General features: G+C 35.7%; 1 protein-coding gene across 7 annotated transcripts in view; it reads left to right on the forward strand.

Moving 5' to 3' along the window:
- The window catches only part of MFF (mitochondrial fission factor), a 43,696-nt gene that overhangs the window by 17,655 nt on the left and 5,248 nt on the right, over positions 1-20,793 (forward strand). For 3 of the 7 annotated variants that reach the window (XM_061187996.1, XM_061188012.1, XM_061188017.1), the window contains 4 exons: positions 6,349-6,507; positions 12,023-12,082; positions 15,007-15,091; positions 15,940-16,139. In XM_061187996.1, the coding sequence (XP_061043979.1) occupies positions 6,349-6,507; positions 12,023-12,082; positions 15,007-15,091; positions 15,940-16,071 (436 nt within the window). In that variant the 3' untranslated portion in view covers positions 16,072-16,139. Of the gene's footprint in view, positions 1-6,348; positions 6,508-12,022; positions 12,083-15,006; positions 15,092-15,939; positions 16,140-20,793 lie in introns of those variants that run through there. The other 4 variants (XR_009700748.1, XM_061187999.1, XM_061188022.1 and 1 more) reach the window with 3 other exon arrangements.

Below are 20,793 nucleotides of genomic sequence, written 5' to 3' on the forward strand. Positions count from 1 at the left end.
TGGAGTCTTAACCACTGGACCACCAGGAAAGTCCATATTAGTTTCTCTGGGAACGGCCAAAGAATCAGATGATACGTCTCTCACAGAGCTTGCAAATCTAGCTAAAAGCAAAACATTTAAATTTACATACAAAATAACTAGAGCACAATGCAATTATACTATTTCTGTTAAACCATATCAAGTTCTAATTCAGACTTGACTGAAGAGTATAGGGATGCAGAGGGATTTTGATGGGGGAAGGGTCTCTCTTTTTTTGTGTTAGGTGCAAAGGAGAACTATAACGGTTCTCGTTTCTTGGGGAATCTTTAAATGTCTCCTAAAGTAGAGTTATTCTGAAGGGTTATATAGGAAGATAGTAAGTTTAAAAGAATATATGTCTCCTTCCGGGAAGGCCTATCTGAAAGGTTCAGCCATTATTACTATGAAGTTTTTATGATAACTGTATGTTTCCCTGAAGGTACCTGGCTTACAGTGATGTCAGCCAGTCCATGGAATCCATTTTTCTAGAATATATTCGATTATGTTACACAAATGGTGAAAAGACTATATAATTTATGGTGAAGGTAGCTTCTTGATATTTAGTACCCTCTCAGAATGGTTAAACATACACCTGAGGGCTTTTGCTATTTTCTATTTGTAATATTTTCTAAGGCACCAAAAGTTTCTAATAAACTTTCCTATTATATAAAGATATGGCTTATTGTTTAGGTCCATAATTACTTTGAAGCTCGCCATTAGTGAAATAAAAACAGGACTGTTTTACTATAGCATCATTTTTGGGTTTTTCCCCCACAAAGTATATATTATTGATAGCTGAGTTCAGTTGAAGAGAAAGGAAACAGCTCTATTATATACAAAACCAGCCTAGTGAAGTATGATTTAGAGTAAATGATAAGTTCATAGATATTTTTGCAGTTACCTATAATGTAAGTCCTCATAACAGAAAATGTTAACAAAGTTAACTAATATTTGAATTCTTTGTTTCTTTAAGTCGCCTTAATGGCATTTTTAAATAAAACAGAATCTCATGTTTTAATTTTTGGTAGTAAAAATAACATGAATATTTAACTATACAATTTTTGCAATGAATTGCTTACATTACTCAACCATACTTTTTGTTTTGGTAGTTATTTATGTTACCGTTACATGGTAACATACTTAACCATCTTTTTGTTAATAATGTAACCTTGCCCTTTCTTCTCCTACCATTATTAATTTTATAATTTATAATTGTATTCATCTTTAAGAATCTACATTGAATGAACTTTAGAATTTTTATATAGTGAGCACATTATTTAATGTTGGCAATGTGGTAAGGAAGAAACTATGAATATAACACGGCTGTATTTTACCTCTACCAAAGTAATTATTAGACTCTTCCTGTCTTTACCTACTTCAGTCTTTTCTTTGTAATGTGAAATTATTTATGTGTCATTGTGCATGAACCATTGCCTGCCTCCACTTTATTTATTCCTTGGCTTTAAGAATAGAAGTCTCTATGGGTATAAGAGCAGAAACACTGGCCTTTGTTTTCTTATTTACTTTCAAGAGACAATAGGATTGATTATTGTCAGCTATTGACACAGAAACGATTGACCGGTAGAATCGTATTTAGCTTTCTGTTTGTGTTATAAAAGCTGAATATGTAAAAAGAAGCATAATTACTATTGAAGGTGGCACAGATCAGATTCTGCCCCGAGAAATAAAACTTCAAGGTTCCAGGCACCGATTTCCGCACCGGAGTACACGTAAGATTTTATCTGCTCTGCTTTTCACAAATAGGAGTTGTTTTAATTTTGCAGGCTTTTTGTTATACTAATGTTTCACCAGGTAATTGGCATGTAATGCCCTAATTCTCTTACTGTTTGGCTTTTTAGTACCTCTGTTTCAGGATTTCTCAAGCTGTCATCATACACTTTGTTAAGAAAAAAAATAACTAGACCAAGGAAGTTATGTATGATTTTGGGTATAAGGGTGAAAGTAAAATGGAATAATTTACACCAAGCATCCTTTTACATTTCCTTCATTTTGCTTTGGTTGGCATATTAGTCCTCTATAGATTCAGTTGAACGAGGTTCAGTGATCCCAATCTTTTTGAAAATTTTAGCATACTGTCTTTTCTTGTTCATTTTCACCCAGAAGGACAAAGAGTCTGAGTGTAGTTTGTCATTAAGTTTTTTTTTTAATTCCATAGATTAAAATTATGCTTTGGAAGAATATTTTGAGATCATTAAACCCACTCTTTCTGTACATGTGCTAGAACGAGGTGTGGGAATGACTGGCCTCCTAAGGGGAGGGGGCACTTTGGCGTGCAGTGTAAGATTCAACAGCTAATGTAGTTCTTAAGTATCAGAAGCCACTCTTGCAACCAATGATTTTTCTCCTGTTCCCATTCTCTTGTTATGCTTCTAAGAACTAGTCAGTTACCTTAGTGGCAACAAATTAAAGCTTTCTCTCTATTTAAAATTTCAAAAGAAATGGTACAGAATTTGTGTTTCAGTGAGAATTTTTTCTCCCCCTTTTTACTGTTTTACTTTTACCGTATTTTTGGAAGAGGCTGGACCCTCACCAAAGAGATTATCCTCACAGTTTGAGAAACACTGTTCCTATGACAGCCCACGCAGAAAGAGGTGTTTGACTTTGGACTTAACTTGTAATAATGACATAGTTATGCCAAGTAAATCTTTTAATTTTGAGTTCTGACATTGGCTAGTGTTGTTTACTCAGCAGTTGTGTAGTAAGATTTCCTGTAAGCATGAGACAGAGCTATTACTAATGAAATAGCATGGTAAATGTAAGTGCGTTCTTCAAAATTTCCTTATCTTTTATGAAAGAAAGAGATAAAACAGATTTTGCTGTTTTGTAACATTACTAGGATCAATTTATCATCAACATGCATTTTTATTAAATTACTAATATTATACCATCTGCTTAAATAATCTCAGTGCCTTTGCAATATGTTTACTTTTTAATTTTTCACAATAGTTCATGTGTCAAAACAAACAAAAAAAACCCAAAAAGTCAGTCCACTTTGGTTGGGTGGATGAGTGGACGGAGATGAAACTCAGCTCTGAACTGTTTCCTGCCACAGTTGATGCCAGTGTTGGACATCCCAGCTAGCGTCAGACCAGTTGCTAAAATGGGGCTTATTCTTTTTTGATCTTAAATTTTTTTTTTAATTTTTGAATTTTGTTTTATTTATTTTTTATACAGCAGGTCCTTATTAGTCATCCATTTTATACACATCAGTGTATACGTGTCAATCCCAATCTCCCATTTCACCACACCACCACCCCTCCCCCCACCACTTTCCCCCCTTGGTGTCCATACGTTTGTTCTCTACGTCTGTGTTTCAATTTCTGCTCTGCAAACCGGTTCATCTGTACCATTTTTCTAGGTTCCACATATATGCGTTAATATACGATATTTGTTTTTCTCTTTCTGACTTACTTCACTCTGTATGACAGTCTCTAGATCCATCCACATCTCTACAAATGACCCAATTTCGTTCCTTTTTATGGCTGAGTTTAAATTTTTTTATTTGTAAAGAGACTTGCAAGACTGCTTAAAGCTTGAAGAAGAAAGAATTGCTAGACTGTTTCTTCTAATTAGGGTGAACTATGGTCATCTTATGATTTAATCATTCAGTTCATCTGTAGATAGAAATAAATATTAACAATCAGGGGCATTTAATCTATACGTACACTGCCCAAAGTGTATAAAATACTTCCTACTCTGTTTTTGCTGTTTATGAAAGATTGCCATATAAATTAATTAAAAGTCAGATTTCTTACTAATCTTTGAAACTAATTTCTTTTCAGAAACAACCTGAAGTCCAAATATGTTTTTGATGTTAGTCTTTGATGAAATATCTTTACTAGTATTGATGAAGACTTAATTTAACTTTTATCTTTCTTCATAAACATGTTTTCTTATTAAGTTACAATTACGGACCAAGTAGGATTTTTTTCCATTTAATACCATATTCCAGTTTTATTTGACCATAGAATCTTAGAATTGAAAGTGATCTTATAGACTGTTTTTAAAACTCAGTCTTCTGTGCATTCCATGTTAAGAATTCCTTGCAGTTAATCTGAAAATAATTTATGCTAGATGACCTGATTTCCTGTGTAGGGACAGGAAAAACTTGTACTTTTAGAACTTAAATAAACAATTCCTATTGCTTATTTCTGACAAAATGAGTTCTATCAAAGGAAGCCTTCTTTCCTTTTAAATTTTAATGGGCAAAAATCCATCAAACTTTTTTCATGGATTTGGATTCAGTTTGTCGGCGTTTTTTTTGTTTTTGTTTTTGTTTTTTTGTCGGCGTTTTTGCTCTAAGATTATAATCCTAAATATTGATCATTATAGACTTTAATATGTATGTAGCTAATTTATTTACTAGTACAAAGTGATATGTTAAGTGTTCAATTTAGCCCCAAAATACGAAGACAAATGCTTTAATTATATCAATAGATATTGTACTGATTAGTCTTTTAAAACTTGATTAAGTATAAATTTATCCAGGTATGTTGGCACTGCTATCAAGAAGAGTGTAAGATGGATTGCCTGTTTATGTTGACGCAGAACTGGCCACTTTATTCCTGCCTCTGGTGACACTTTTCTAACATGAATTCAGTCTGGTTTCTCACAAAGAGCGAGAGCTTCAGGTTTTCTCCATGCTGCCTAAAGAGAATTATGAGTGCAAGGCTAGTACCTAGACTTTGAGTCCCAGATATACTGATTCTTTTACTCTTCTTGGATACCCAGTGTGGGTTTTGCCAAGTACCATGGGTCAGTTGATAAGCTATATATATATATATATATATATATATATATATACTGTTGTTGATATGTTATGTATATTACAGAAGATTCCTGGTTTGTGGACAGACGTTTAAGGTAACCATCCATGAACCTGCATCTGAAAAATTGCATTCATCTTGACACGATTAGGCCTAATTCCTATGGTGAATCAGCCCTGACAGATTAATTTCTCAGTATGCCAAGATTTGGCTTAAATCGTTCTCTTTTAAGTAGTCTTTGGAAAACATGGTTTTCATGTTTATTGTACTTCTCACTTTGGATCATCAAGACGTTGAAAGTTATTCACAAAATTGTGGAGAAGATTTTGTTTTTAATTTTCTGGGACTCTGGGGATAATATTAGATGACAGTTACCCTTTCAAACATTATTCCACTTATTTTGTGGTTCCCAAACAAATACATGTTAAGTTAGAAAAGATTTACACAAATCAAAATAAAATCTTTTATCTTTTCAGTGGTTCACTGTCTGCTCCACTTTCACCCTTTCATACAGAATACACATGGATGAGGTTTAGTCTAAGGCGTTCTTGCCCTGACACTGAGAAAAAATATTGAGCCCACTTCCCGTAGTCCTCTTATTGTAACAAAACCTCTTACAACAAACCAGATGCCAAGTCCATATATCAGTTAAATACCTCATATGGCTGATCATGCTTTAACATTAGACAGGCCTCTGAAAATAAAGAGTTCAGGTTAGAATTGTCAAATTCCTTCACTCAAATGCTCTCAGCTTTTAGGAGGTGCTGTCAGTGGAGCCAGAGAAATTGTGAATCGCAACTCACATGTGAAAGAATGATTAAGATTATTGTCACTGAGCAACCCAGAAATAGTTGTTTGACATCCATCCTTACCTTTTCATTGTATTCACAGAATTGGGAGTAGTTTTATGTTTTAGTCATTTAGCTAGGGAACGTATGCTTTAATGTAATTAAGTAATCAAAATGCTTTTGTTAGCTTTCTGAAACTTTAATTCATCTTTAAATTTACTCGTCATAAACTCAGATTGCTTCATTGTCTTTGTGAAGTATTTGAAATGGCATTTTCATGGAATCACTTTGGATTCATGTGTGTAAACCTTGACGCCTATATACCAGAGTTCTCTATCTTACTGTTCTGCCCATCCATAAGTTGCGGTGCAGTGTTGTTTGTTAGAGGCTTGCTTTACTGAATTGGAATATACACACAAAGCAAAGAATGCCGCTTCTCCGAAGCTGGGGGTTGAATATACTCCTTGCCGTAGTTCTCTTCCCTCTTCAAGTTGTTCTTTCATATTCGGTTTGTTTAATTTGATGTTTAAAGCTACAGTTACAGATGCTGCATGGTAGCTGGTTTTTTAAAACAATTTAATATGTTTATTAACTTCTTTGGCTTGACTCTTTTGGGAGAAAATGAAGGGTGGGAAAAATGGGCAAGAAAACGGTAATTCTTAAAATATGAGTTTTTGGGGAAACTGCTGAGCTGAAGTTTTATAAAAATCTGACTTGAGTGTTTTTCTCTTCATTTGCTGTGCTTGTGTAAACAGTGTGACACCATCGCCACAACAGGTTCGGGTTTGTCCTCCCCGTATGTTACCTGAAGATGGAGCTAATCTTTCCTCTGCTCGTGGCATTTTGTCGCTTATCCAGTCTTCCACTCGTAGGGCTTACCAGCAGATCTTGGATGTGCTGGATGAAAATCGCAGGTGATTGGCCATCAGTGACTCTTGCCAACTTTACTGCATATTTTTTGGCTCCTCCTTAGTGGACTGTGGTGTCTTCCTTTTATGTTTGCACCTTCGTCTCTTTCTCAGATGCGGTGGTTTAAAACAGCTTGCTTTGCTTTCTTTTAATTTGAAATTATTGTCCAAAATTCACATTTCACAAGATTCTGTTAGCTTCTCTTCAGTCAGGGAGGGAATTCAGTTAATAACTAATTATAGGGCTTCCCTGGTGGTGCAGTGGTTGAGAATCCGCCTGCCAATGCAGGGGACACGGGTTCGAGCCCTGGTCTGGGAAGATCCCACATGCCGCGGAGCAACTGGGCCCGTGAGCCACAACTACTGAGCCTGCGCGTCTGGAGCCTATGCTCCGCAACAAGAGAGGCCGCGATAGTGAGAGGCCTGCGCACCGCGATGAAGAGTGGCCCCCGCTTGCCGCAACTAGAGAAAGCCCTCGCACAGAAACGAAGACCCAACACAGCCAAAAATAAATAAATAAATAAATAAATTGAAAAAAAAAAACTAATTATACACGGGAAGTATAATGATTTTTTTTCCCCAAGACTTTGTTGACCTGTTTTAAGTACCTGATTCCATTTTGGGATATGCTGAGGGATACTTTTGGATTGAGTGTGGGATGTTGGACTGAACTGTACTCATTTTCTTCAGTAAGTCTTTTGATTTAATCATTTATGTTACTAATGTGGTTGGATTAGGAAGCAAATCTGAGAAGATGATATCAGTGTAGCTGCCAGGACATTTTTTTTCTTTCCTCTTAACTAGGGATTTCCAGGCCTGTACTGAAAATCCCAGGTGTTGTTGTCTTTTTAATGCTAATTTTTTTCAGTATGGATAGTGTATCTAACTTTTGAACATCTTCAAGTAAAATCAGTAGTAGTATACTTAGACTTGTTCATTCAAATAAATTTTTTGCCATTATTTCAAATACTTTTTTCTCCTTGCTTCATTACTAGATGGTGTTTTAAAAAGATGGAATTTGGGAGCTTTTTTGGCATAGTATGAGGAAGGTACAGTCAGTTTCACTTCAACTCTAAACATTTTATGTAGTAACTCTGTGAGTCAGTGTTTGAATTTTCATGATCATTTTTTTAGACTGTTAATTTTGCATTTTGAAGAATTCCCAATAAATTTAGCTGGCCCTTCCAGTAAACCTTTTTTCTTACTTTTGGAACTGATGTGTCTTATGACTTGCTCTGAACAAACTTTTTCTTATTAAGTGCTTTTGATCCTCACATAAGCCCCAGGTGTTTCACCGCCTGCTGCTCGACTGGTGTTTCTGGCCCTTCCCAGGGCTCCCGTACGTGTGGGCCCAAGGACTTAAAGCTGCGCCAGAAAGAGCATAGGAGAGAAAACTCATGGCAGGGGGAAAATTATATATACATCTATGTATATATGTATTCATGTATAGGTGTGTATGCATGTGTGGGTGTGTGTGTATATATATCCCTCCCCAAAGGTTTAGAGTCCCTCTTATCTCTTTGAAGCTTCAAGGACTATCTTAGAATATTTGGAGCCTGTAAGAAGCATCATGGTTGAGAAGAAAAAACATGGATCGAGGGAGGGGGTCAGATTTAATCTTGATCCACCCCACTGAACAGCTAGCTACATGATGGCCTTGGGCAAATTGCTTAGCTTCTCTGGGCCTCATTTTCTTCATCTATTTTAAAAAAAGAAGGGTAATACTAATATTAACCTAGTTTTCTGGATTCTTATGAGGAATCTTCCCCCTTCCCCTGCCTTTATTTAAGATATAGGGTTAATGGACTCAAATTCTTTATTTAGTGTCATGGGAGATCCTTAAAAAGATATTGAATATAAAGTACCTGGCACCTGACTAATATTTCCAAAGCCCTGTTTTCTCCTCCCTCCTTAACATAGATTTATTCTTCACCAGATATCCTCTTTAACTTTTTAATTATTATAGGTCCTTAGAAGAGACTGGATTATTAGGTCAAATTATATCATATCAAATGCTATTATAGTGAAACTATCTGAATGAGAAAGGTGTTTATAAATCCTATATAGATTAAATAATTGCTAGATGACAAAGCCCCAGTATGTTAACATTATTTGTCCCATCCCCCTACCTATACACAGTTCAATGCAGTATATGGAAAAATAGTTGGATTTTTTTACTCCTTAATGGAAAAATTTTGCCTCAAGCTCACAAGTACAAAATCAGAAATCTTACTAATTATAAAATTTACTTTGTATTCTTTTATTTATAAAAAACTATTTTGAGCTTTAAGTGATTTTTTTAAATTGTAATAAATTGATAATAAAATTCCCTTTTCTGGGAAGGAAGTATCTTTTCTTATTCACTTAAATGAGATTTTTAAAATTCATAAAGTAGTTGTATTAATAATTCTTTGCTCCTGGATACACACCTTGGAGCCTGGAGGATTAGATTCTCATTAGTGTTATTGGATGCTTTCAATTTTGAAAGGTTTTTTTTTTTCCCCATTGCATTGAAATCTCTTATGATCAAATGTTCAGCAAGATTTAATCAGAGTTGTAAGTGCCAAATCAATTTTTATTTCTACTACGAGAACTGTCTAGCATGACTTACCAGATACAAGAAATAGGAATGTGAAATTTGGATAATGTTCTATTTGCATGACAATAAAATAATACTGCTTATAAAGTTTTAAGTGCTTTTATGTTCCTTGCTCTGTACATCATTTTTTTCCCTTTCTGCTTTTTATTCCTGGCTGTTATGCTAATGCAATATCTTATCTTTGGTCTTAAGCCATCACATTAGGTATAGTTAAATTAAGTTAGAACTATTTGGCAGAAAGAAAGAAAAAACCTGTCTGCCTGTTTTATTATCATAAAATAATGCATTTTCACAGTTGTTTGGCATAAGAACTATTTTTAGTTTATACTTTGAGGGACACTGTTGAAAGGTTTATGTATTTTTGTTTTCTCATCTTGAGAACTTACATGATCTAAAACCAAGTTCATCTGAAAACAAAGTTAAATCCTAGGTATACATTAGAAAAGTTTATTTACATAGGTCAGTGCTGTGCATTTGGAAAACTGAGGTGTCAGAAATTTACCAAAACACCTGGGACAAGCACCAGGTGTGTTCTTTGGATTTAAAATGCTGTTTAGTCCTTGCTAGTTATGAAATGCTCATGTCTTCTGACACCTGCTAGAGCTCCGTATCTCACTCGCCAATGCAAAATATTAACGTTTTTAAAAAGAAACTTAGTCCCTATGAAAGAACATTATTTAAGTATTGACAGATTAGTCATGTTCAGCATGCTTAAGTTTTACTTTTAGAAGGATCTTGAGGGACTTCCCTGGCAGTCCAGTGGTTAAGACTCCACGCTTCCACTGCAGGGGGCGAGGGTTCGATCCCTGGTCAGGGAACTAAGATCCCGCATGCTGCGTGGCATGACCCAAAAAAAGGGGCGGGGGGTTGATTATTTCTTTAACAGATTATACTAGCTTTGAATGAAAAGAATAAGAAACCAGTATGTAAATAATTTATATTTTTTGCAAGTATCCGTATAAATATATTACTTGGAAGACCTAGAAATGCAAAGTTGCAGTTGAAACAGTGTTTGTTATTTATAATTTTTAAATTTAAATTTTTAGTTTTTAAAATATTCATATAATTCCTGATACATCCAAACTGTTTACTTACTGTAGAAGTTTCCATTTTTTTTTTAGCAAAGAAACATATTCTACTAAGTCAGACCATTTATTTACTCAAAAATGTCAGTATACAAGTTAATGTGGGAACTTGTAGAGCCTTGAATCTCATTCCCTTTTGCCACTTTAATTACAAAACATATTTTCAAACTTAAAAAGATTTTTTAATGTCTTAAGTCATATTTACAGTAGAAAGTGGTACTTGAAGTTTCTAACTTTGCCAGATACCTCTCTAATTTACTTTTATATTATATGGTCAATTGCCAGTGTGAGAAGACAAAATGAAATACGTTGTGAAAGGTAACTGTATTATTTTCTGGCTCTGCATTATAAAAGGGAAGTCTCTGTGGTGGAATATGTTGAATATGGCAGATCCTTTTGAGCAATGTATGATTTTTTTTAAAAAAGCTTTAGGTAACACAAAGCGGTGGCTTCATTTTTAACCCTTCTTATGTTAATGTAATGTAGGATTGTAGTTAAGTAAGTTTTCCTAATGTCACAGAATAAATTAATTAGTAGGATGGGTTGAGTTAAAAACCTGTCTCAAGCATATGTAATTTTTCACTGTTCTTTAGCCAACAAAATAGAAGTCTAACATCTGACCCAAAAGTCTCTTATCCTGTAGGCTCTGGAAAATTTCTTTAAGCACCAGTAGTGCCTTTAGGAAACATACAAGCTAAACATTTAAATTTTCTTGTATAAATTGACCTGACATAAAATAGTGATTTGTATTGTAACCAAAATTCTACAGCTGTGCCAACTTACAGAAAAAAAATAGTGCGTTTGGTCCTAAATGTTTACTGTAAGAATTGTCTTGATACTTAAATTCAGGCAAAACCTGATCAGTCTGTAGAGAAGGAGACATTCAAAATAGAATGTAATAATTCTTCAAATCCTTATATGGGTTCTATACCCCAGTCTCCTTTCTCTGGTTATAAATATTGCTGATTACTTTTTGGGGAATTGACCAGTGACCACAATGAGCTTTTGTTTTCTGATTTAAAAAATAAAATTTATTGGAAAGGTTACTGCTTACCTAGGTAGAGAACTAATTGTCCTCTAGAATCAAAGTATGTACTCGGTGAAAATCCAGTGCACCTTAGTCTTCATTTCCAGCAGTCCTGTATGTCGCTCCTGGTTGTCTCTCAAGGTCAGACTCACACATTTGATTGCACTTCCTGCAATGTACTGCAGTATGCCCCTCAAAGCATGTCCCTGATCTCCTTAGCTCCAGAACTGAGGCTTGCAGTCTTGCTCTTGAGAGCTGAGGGTTTGAATGAGACACAGCTATATTAAGGTATCAGGCACTAAGCAAAATTAATGAGGTGGGAGGCAAGGAATTGTGAGAAATGGGAGTTTCTTGAAATTTTTCGTTTTTGAGATAGAGCTTTGATATCAGATGAGCAACCATGATGATGCAGGTGCTACTAACCAGTTCTTGACATGCTTCTAAAGTTGCTGGTGATTTTTTTTCCAACTAGAAGAGAGAAATTGTACATTTTGAACAGAGTTTTCCTCTGTCTTGAATTTCACAAATCAAAATATAAGCACCAAAAAAATTATATGCTGGTGCTATTTGGTTATGAAAACGTAGGTTCCCTTTGTTTTTTACCACATTGTGAAATATTAAACTTATGAAAATCATAAAATGGAGGACAGTGAGACAAAGATATTTGAAGTGTTTGAAATATATTGTATTGAAACATACAAACATATTTGACATTTATTTGTCTTATTTTTGTCTTATTTTTGCTTTTATCTTGTTACTCTCTGGTTCCTGATTCTGTCTCGTGCCTTCTCCCGCAAAAACCTGCCTTAGACCTGTATTGCGTGGTGGGTCTGCTGCCGCCACCTCTAACCCTCATCATGACAACGCCAGGTAAACTTTGAGACTTTGTAATTACCAGGGTAAAGAGTTGACTGAACGTGTAGTTTGCAGGATGTAATGCATGTAGTAGCCACGCCTTTATATTATAGCTTGAATCTCTACAGCTTTTCTCTATGAGTACATCCTGTTTTTCTCTGAGAACAGTGAATCTAATCATTCATGACATTTGGCCAAAAGAGTATAAAGAAAAATAGTTACGATACATTATCATGGGAACATCAGAGACAGGGTATTTAAACATGGTTTTAATAGCTTATAGGCGATCATGCTAAAACACAGAAAAAAGTAATCTTAAACCTTGTTTTATGTGCATCATTTTAATTGTTGCCTGAGGTTCTGTCCAGTATTTCCTTTTTAGTTGTTAATTGTCTGTAATGTCACTTTCAGTGTGTAGATAAATGTGTCTGTAAAGCATCATCTTAAATTGGGGGAAATCAGCATTGGTAACCTGAGAAGTTAAATGTTTAGAAAGAGAATTTAGTTTCAAGAATTTTTGTCATCCATTGATTAAGCTTTTGTCTCTTATTTTTGTCCCTTTCACACTTTCAGATATGCTTAGCCTGAGTAGTTATTTCTTCCTGTCATGCGCAAGGACAGGTAGAATGGCACATACGAATACTTTAAGGTTCTCAGGTGCCAAAATCTCATTTCCCAACTTCTAGGGTAAAAAAAAAAAAATTGGTTGGTATTTACAGATAAATTTCTGTAATTTTTTCAGAGCCAATTTTATTTGTTTTAAGCAGAAATGGATTATCTGTAGCAGTAGATTTAAAACTGGCAGCATTATTTCTATGATGAGAGGAAGCAAGCTGGCACCTTCATTTTTAGGCAAGAAAAGAGGGAAATATTGGTTTCTCATTAATACTGAATTCAGGTTAGAAAATTGAAAAGTGTGTCCTTAGGGGTCCCTTTCCACTCTGCTGACTTGTTTCTTCTAACAATATTAACTCAGTCCGTTTTAAGTTTTTCCTTGTGTATTTCTCGTAAGTTTGTGATCCTTTCATTTTTCTGTGAAAGTATTTTCAGGCAGTGATCTGACTTAAATTTCTTACAGAGTTTTTAGCTCTGATCAATACAGGTTTTAGTTTTAAGTCGAATTACACAGGTAAAGTCTTTTGTCATATCCTTAGATTTCTTAGCAAATGAAGATTTCCTTTACAGATATTTAAAACCTTAGTTAGTTCAGGATCTAAATTGTGGGGGGGTCCCTTTCAGTTATACTTCATTCTCTCTCTTCAGTCTGGGTCCCTTTACCTTTGAAGCAATTGCTTCTACTGTTTGATTTTTTTTCCCCCAATTGTTTATCTCATGTATGACCTCACAGAAATAGAAAAGTTTTATTTTGAGGATAAAGTGTAGAGAAGAGGAATCCTCAACCTTTATTTTTTCCACTAATTGTTTAAGAATTCTGCTTAATGTTCAAAGGAACAATTAACTCAGATGTTTGTAAAGCCATAGTTCTTAGCACCTGCTAACTTAGTATCTAACTTCTCTATCTGATGCCGTTACTCTCAGTATTCCAGTATATTTGCTCTGTTCCCATGAAGGAAGGGGCAGATTAGGAGAAAGCAAGTTAATTTAGCCATAAAAAGAACATTTAGAGATTGTTCTAGATTATCTAAAGTCAGTACGCACCATCTATCATTGAAACTGCAACCTATGTAATTAAAATCAGCGTTCAGAATGATGACACTGCAGGATTATACAATTAAAAATTGTTTTACATTATTTATTAAAGTATTTTTGAATTATTTTCAATGGCCTTTGTAACAAAAGGATTTTCTGAATAGACTTGTCTTTAACGTGTCCGGATGAAAAATATAATTCTCTTCATACACCTTTGTGTGGTAATATGTTTTTTGTAATAGGGACTTGCTTGAAATATTAAAAATATCAATATTACGCTCTATGTGTCAACTCTAGATTACATAGGAGTAACTTTTAAATTCAGTTTATTTATAATCCACTCATTTGGAAAAGTTAATGTGCCATTTTACTGAAATAACCATACAGGATTAAAATAGTAAGGATATAAATATACGAGGTGAATTATATGGTATGTAAATTGTATCTTAATTGAAATATATTTTAAAAGTGGAAATCTGGGCAAAGAGGAATAATAGCATTTGTGTGCATTTGTATCTCAAGTTTATTGTCATTCATTTAAAAATCAGTGCGCCTTTAGAAGTAACTGCATTTGAACAAGAAGTACTTTTTAATGTTTCTCTAGGGTTTGTCTTAGTGGCTTTCCAGTATTATTTTATACACCGCTTCTTAATTATAGTATTTAAATTCTGGATCTGAATGTAGTGACAAGATGTATTCAGGTGATTTTATAATTGCTTCTATGGAGACACAGTAGAGAATAAGTAATTGGAAATAAGAAGTGAAGAGTAGAAATGGCAAGAGAAGAGGCACTGAGAAGAGGAGGAGAAATAAAAAATGATCAGTCTTCCTTTTTTAGCTGGAGTTTGTTTACTTTGTGTTCCCTGCCATGAGTCTCAGCAGGGACTTCTGAGGAACCACATATAGACATCAGATGGTGGGAGACTTGTGTTTCGTTATATGCTCGCATAGCAGCTCTCAGATCTTTTCAGCCAGCTGTCCTTTTTAACACTGCCAGTCCCTCTGAGTTGAAAAGTGTCTCCTTATTTATATCTTTAGTCAGGGTTTCTTCTCTTTCTCAAACTTTCAGGACACTTTCCTAGTATTGTAGGTAGTTGTTACCCTAAGCTCTTTCCTTTCCTTTATTAGTACCCGTTCAGATTGGTAAATATTTTAGTAATTTGTACTGTTAAATACCAGTCTTTTCAACAGTTCTCTGAGCATTACACAATACATTACATGATTTGACTTGCCAGGTACTTTTAGTTCTATTCTAATATTAAATCATATTTTTATTTCTTATCTGCTAGGTATGGCATTTCAAATATAGATACAACGATTGAAGGAACCTCAGATGACATGACTGTTGTAGATGCAGCTTCATTAAGACGACAGGTATTTAATGTACCAAATATCATATAATCCTAAATTATATTCATATAATATTTAAAGTGGTAGTTCCTAACATTTTATCATTTTCTGTCCAGTGGAACCCATGGATTAAAATATTTTATCTATCAAACTATTTATTAAACCATAATTGACTTTCCCATTTTGATTAAAGACATATTAAACCACTATTTACATGTTTTGATCAGAATAAAGCAGTATTACCAAAATGGATTGATGTAATTCTAGCCAATAACAAAGAATCCTAACATTTTAAGCAAACCAGTGCATCCATAAATTGCTCTGAAGCTGAGATGACCCTTCACAGTTGGAACAAGGGGCCTGGGCCTTTAACCCCATCACAGACCAGTCGGTGGATGCATGCTGCCTTCATAAGGGAGCATGAACTTGGGCAAGGCAGTTGTTCAGCCCAGGGCTATTCACAGTAAGGACCAACAGCCGAGGACAGTGCCGTCAACCAGTGACACTCCTACAAACAGGTAGAGAATTAGCCTTTTAGTCCTGAAGGGCATGGGTGGCAGGTCACAGGGCCCACTACAGTAGGTTAATTATTGGGATCCTTTTAATAACTCAGAGAAGGCATAAAACACGTAAAGCAGGTTAAAGATGAAAAACTGAAGCTGACTGACAGAAGCTCATAAGAGAAGAGAATTTAAGTGAATTTAAGCTGTCGTGGGTAACATTTTTTCTACATATAGCGTTCTTTATTTTGCTCCAAATGAAACTCTTCATGTTTGTAATAATTCTTTTTACAAATTAAACTACTTTATAAGAATCTGATTGCATCATGCATTAAAGCTTCTATTCATTTTTTGATGTTGTTTTTTACTTAGATAATCAAACTAAATAGACGTCTACAGCTTCTGGAAGAGGAGAACAAAGAACGTGCTAAAAGAGAAATGGTCATGTATTCAATTACTGTAGCCTTCTGGCTGCTTAATAGCTGGCTCTGGTTTCGCCGCTAGAGGTAACCTCAACTCTCAAAAATATTGTCTCAACAGCTGGAAATATAAAGAATTTGCAAACTTCTTTATTTCTGTCTTTGCATTGTATGCCGTTTTACAGTCCCCACCCTGAAAGTGTATTTCTCCCAGAAAGGATGGGGGAAAGACATATTTGCAGAAGTAAAGGTATATCCTGTCACTCGACTGTATTTAGTTTTAACCAGTTCTGCCATAACACCTACTTAAAATTCTCCCTTTGCATGTTTTGTAAATAGGATCTAATTTGTTTGTTGTTTTGTTTTGTTTTGTTTTTGCCTCATCAATCTGCACAGCTAATTCTATGAATGGGAGAGAAAAAAGTGTACAGAAAATGGATTAGAGAAGTGTCTGTAAAGGAAAAATAATACTTTATATTGTCCTGTTTCTCAAACACTGTTAGGTTAAACAGTTTAGTTAATAGACATTTTTGCATCCACATTTCAACATTAACACTACTGAAGTCATGGTCTGGTGTCAGATTTAATAAACTCAAGTCACCTCGTTTTTCAGGATCACCTTCAATAAAATAATTCCTAACATTTTCAGCAGTTTAAGATGTGGGCAAATGTGCATTTTTATTTTTATTTTAGTTTTGCAGATGGTTTTCTATAAAGTACATTTTTACTAAGTTCATGTGTGAATGATTTAAAAAACTACAGAATAAGGTACAAATGTAGTGTATTTAATAAACTGTCAACCAAAGCTATATTTGTGTATCAAAAGATTTTATTTCATTATATTGTGCTGTGAGCTATATTCCATATCATGTTTCTTTATATGCACCTAAGTTTTCCCGGGTCTGGAGCAAGTAAAGCAATTAATGACTTGGCAGGTAGCAAGAACCCATTTGCTTCCTTTCAGATCTTCGTCCTGGTAGTGGTAGGCACTGGTTTTGTTGCAGCTGTTTTTCTAATTTGTAGTGTCTATAAAGTGGTTCAGATAAAAATACCTTCAGTTGTGTTGCTTTTTCCATTGTATTTAGCTGATATACTAAATCTGATGAGATTAAATGCATCAATGAAACCAAGTGCTGGGAGCCTTTAGTTCCCAAATTTTTTTTTCCTTTTTTTGTTTCAGAAGTGGATAGAATTTTACTGAGGTGCAGTATTCTCCATACATCTTCAATATCTTTCTACCAAGGCAGTGAGTTTTGAGAAAGGCAATGAGGGGAAATTCCTTAGATGTAGGTATATTGAACTGTCCTATTCTTGCTTCTCTCCTGTCCTTCCAAAAAAAAAAAAATACTTGGAGGAAGGATTCTTTTCTTTAATTCCTAGGGTTTATCATGAGTTTGGTGACAATTTTTTTTGCCCATGAAAGTCTTCTGACTTTTATAATATCCTAATGATGTCATTAATTATATTAATTCTATCTTTATATGTATATCTCAAGGTAATTTCTGTGAATAATTGAAACTACAAAAATGATTTAAAAAACAATGGATAAGGGCTTCCCTGGTGGTGCAGTGGTTGAGAATCTGCCTGCCAATGCAGGGGACACGGGTACAAGCCCTGGTCCGGGAAGATCCCACGTGCCACGGAGCAACTAAGCCCGTGCGCCACAACTACTGAGCCTGCTCTCTAGAGCCCATGAGCCACAACTACTGAGCCCACAAGCCACAGCTACTGAAACCCGCCTGCCTAGAGCCCGTGCTCTGCAACAAGAGAAGACACCTCAATGAGAAGCATGCGTACTGCAACGAGGAGAAGCCCCCGCTCGCCGCAACTAGAAGAAAGTCCGCGTGCAGCAACAAAGACCCAGTGCAGCCAAAAATAAATAAATTAAATTAAAAAAAAAAACAACAGTGGATAAAGTTAACACCTCTTTTGTTGGGCAGGCATGAAAAGGATTGATTCCATAAAAGTCAAAAATGAACATGAGCAGGAATTCCAGGAGATAAGCACAAAAGCTATTTTTCTCCCTATTGACTTTTACCAAACACTGGAGACCTAGAACTTTCTCTCTTAATGGCTGTACGGGGGTAGGAGATATAATTCCATGTCTCCTTAGGCAGGCACTAGCTGTAACAGGAGACTCCTGCATGAAGCTCGAACCCCAAAAAACTACACCCTCAGTGAAAGGGTAAATGAGAAATCAACTTACCATCCAAAAGGGGACAACAAAGAAACATGTCTTCACCTTGTCACAGATCTAAAAACAAAAGAGCTTGAGTCTCTCTAACTCCAAAACCAAGCCCAGCTATGCCAGCCTCCCTCCCCTAGAAGTCATTTTGTATCATTGTAAGAAAGTGGTTTGGGAGTTGAGAGGAACAGATTCACTCCTGGTCAGGATGGTCAGGAAATACTTCTTAGATATTTGAGCTGAACCTTGAAATAAATAAATATATGATTTCAACAAGCAGAGAATGAAGAAAAGATTCCAGATGCAGGGAACAGTGGAAGAAAAGGATACAGTCAGGGCCAGTAACAGAGTAATCAACCTACCATACTCACTAGTGCCATACGACTAAGTAGCAGGTACAAGTGTAGCAAGTACATTGTGCCACTGCTTTCGGAACACTATTTAAAGGTTGGGTGTTTTTCACTTCTAGGAATACTTGTTGAGGCATTTGCTGGTTATTGACACTTTGAGGGATAATTTTATGAAAATATATTTGCAAGAGAGCTTTCCTTCTTTTCCTGCATGAATGTCTGTTATCCAGCTTCTTGATCATATTTGACACTGAAATTGAACTTTTTCTGGCCTCAAGTTTGGAAAAATGTAACTACCATAACTTGTTTTTTTACTTACAATGTATTATCATGTCAGTAAGTAGAGACTCGTGTGTGCACAGCACTGACCTCAGTAGTAAGTGGTTATAGCAGATGCACCACAAGCCCTGCTCTTAAGGAATTGACAGATTAATGGAGGAGGAGGGAAATAAGGCTTATTAAAGAATTAGAGGATTATAAAAATAATTTTATGAAGGAGAAGGAATTCGAGATATGTGCCCAAGAACAGGGAGAGAGTGTTTCAGATGGTGGATGCAGTAAAAAAAAAAGTATAAGGATTCCAAAGTGAGATTGAACATGGGAATGGAAGTGAGAAAAAACAATGAGCTTTGTAAATGACTAGGTGCATGTTGTATGTGTGGGGGCGGGGGGGGTGTATAGACATGCATTTGTAAGTTTAGGTACCGGGGTAGAGATGGCATGTCCCCAGAAGCCACCTCACCACAAGTGGCCCATAGGCTTTAGGCATTTAATCCAAGGCTGCAGTTTCCACAAGACCAAAATTGCAAAGAACTAACTTACCAGCTATTTCAGCTGATTGTGCTATTGCCAGCCATCCTTTCTTTTGCCCTTTGAAATGAGAGGCTCACGTCTCTGTTCATGACCCTGTAGAAAACTGGGGTCATCTGTCACCCATTTCCAGGCTAATGAAGATTATATGCACTGTCATTGACTTATTCAGTCAAATACAGTGAGCTGTCATGTTCATTTTACTTGTATTTTAATCGTGTGACTCTTGGCAGTTTGACATTCATTTAATAAGCGTTGAGTCTTGGCTAAAAGCTGAGTACTAAAGATAGGATTAATTCATTCAACAAAATATTCATAGTGGCCCTACTTTGTATCAGGCACGGTACTTGGTACTGACTATACTGGGAGTGAATAAAAGAAACATATCCCTGTACCCATGCAGCTTATGGTCTTATGGGGGAGAGTGAAATTTAAGAAACAAGTACACATTAAAATGCTATTGCCATTGTGATAAGTACTGTAAATCAGCAGTCCCCAACCTTTTTGTCACCAGGGACCGGGTTCGTGGAAGACGTTTTTTCCACGGGGTAGTGGGGGATGGTTCAGGCGGTAATGAGAGCGAGGGGGGCGGCAGGTTCTGAAGCTCTGCTCGCTCGCCCGCCGCTCACCTCCTTCTGTGCGGCCCACGTCCTAACAGGCCGTGGACCGCTACCGGTCCACAGCCCGGGGGTTGGGGACCCCTGCTGTAAATGAAAGAACGCTAAAGGAGAGAGTAAAGGGAAGCCTGCCTTCCATTAGGCTGTTAGGGAAAGCCTCTCAGAAAAAGTGATACTTGTGCTGAAGTCTGAAAGATGAAGAGGATTTAGCCGGAGATCAGACAGGTGGGAGTGGGAGGTGGGAGCTGGGCAGAGAAGAGGCCTTGCTGAGGACCTGAAGAAGGAAAGAGCTAATGAATAAATGGATGAGAAGGACATGGTCCCTGTTCCCTTAAATTGTCTTAAAGTGATGGATTTATAAACAAAAATATTTATGTTACATTGTGACAGGTATGATAATCGTGGTTTGGGTAAGTGCTAACTTAGTTTGTTGAAATCATGCACTCTGGGAAGGCTTTCTCAAGTAGTAGATTTTTAAGCTAGACCTTAAGGATAAATAGGTATTTATAGGAGCATAGGAAGAAGGTCTTTATACAGTAAATGGGTTCAGAAAAAAATGCCTATAAGTTCTTGATGTTACTGATTGGGGGGAGGGGGACAGCTATAATATATGTATTGTAAATTATTTCTAAAATCTTAAGCCCAGTGAATATAAATAATTGAAATAAAAAGCAGGAATGATCAAATTCAGAAAATTGTAAATTTTGAGTTTTGTCTATTTTATAACATTTTAATATGGTAAATACACTGTTTCGTTATCCTGTCTTAAAGTTTGGCATCTATATAAGCCAGATTTCGAAAGACTGATTTTTTTTCCCTAGGTATTTATTGTTTTTTAATTATTG

The sequence above is a fragment of the Eubalaena glacialis genome, chromosome 1 (genome assembly GCF_028564815.1).
Source record: "Eubalaena glacialis isolate mEubGla1 chromosome 1, mEubGla1.1.hap2.+ XY, whole genome shotgun sequence".
NCBI classification, from domain to species: domain Eukaryota; kingdom Metazoa; phylum Chordata; class Mammalia; order Artiodactyla; family Balaenidae; genus Eubalaena; species Eubalaena glacialis.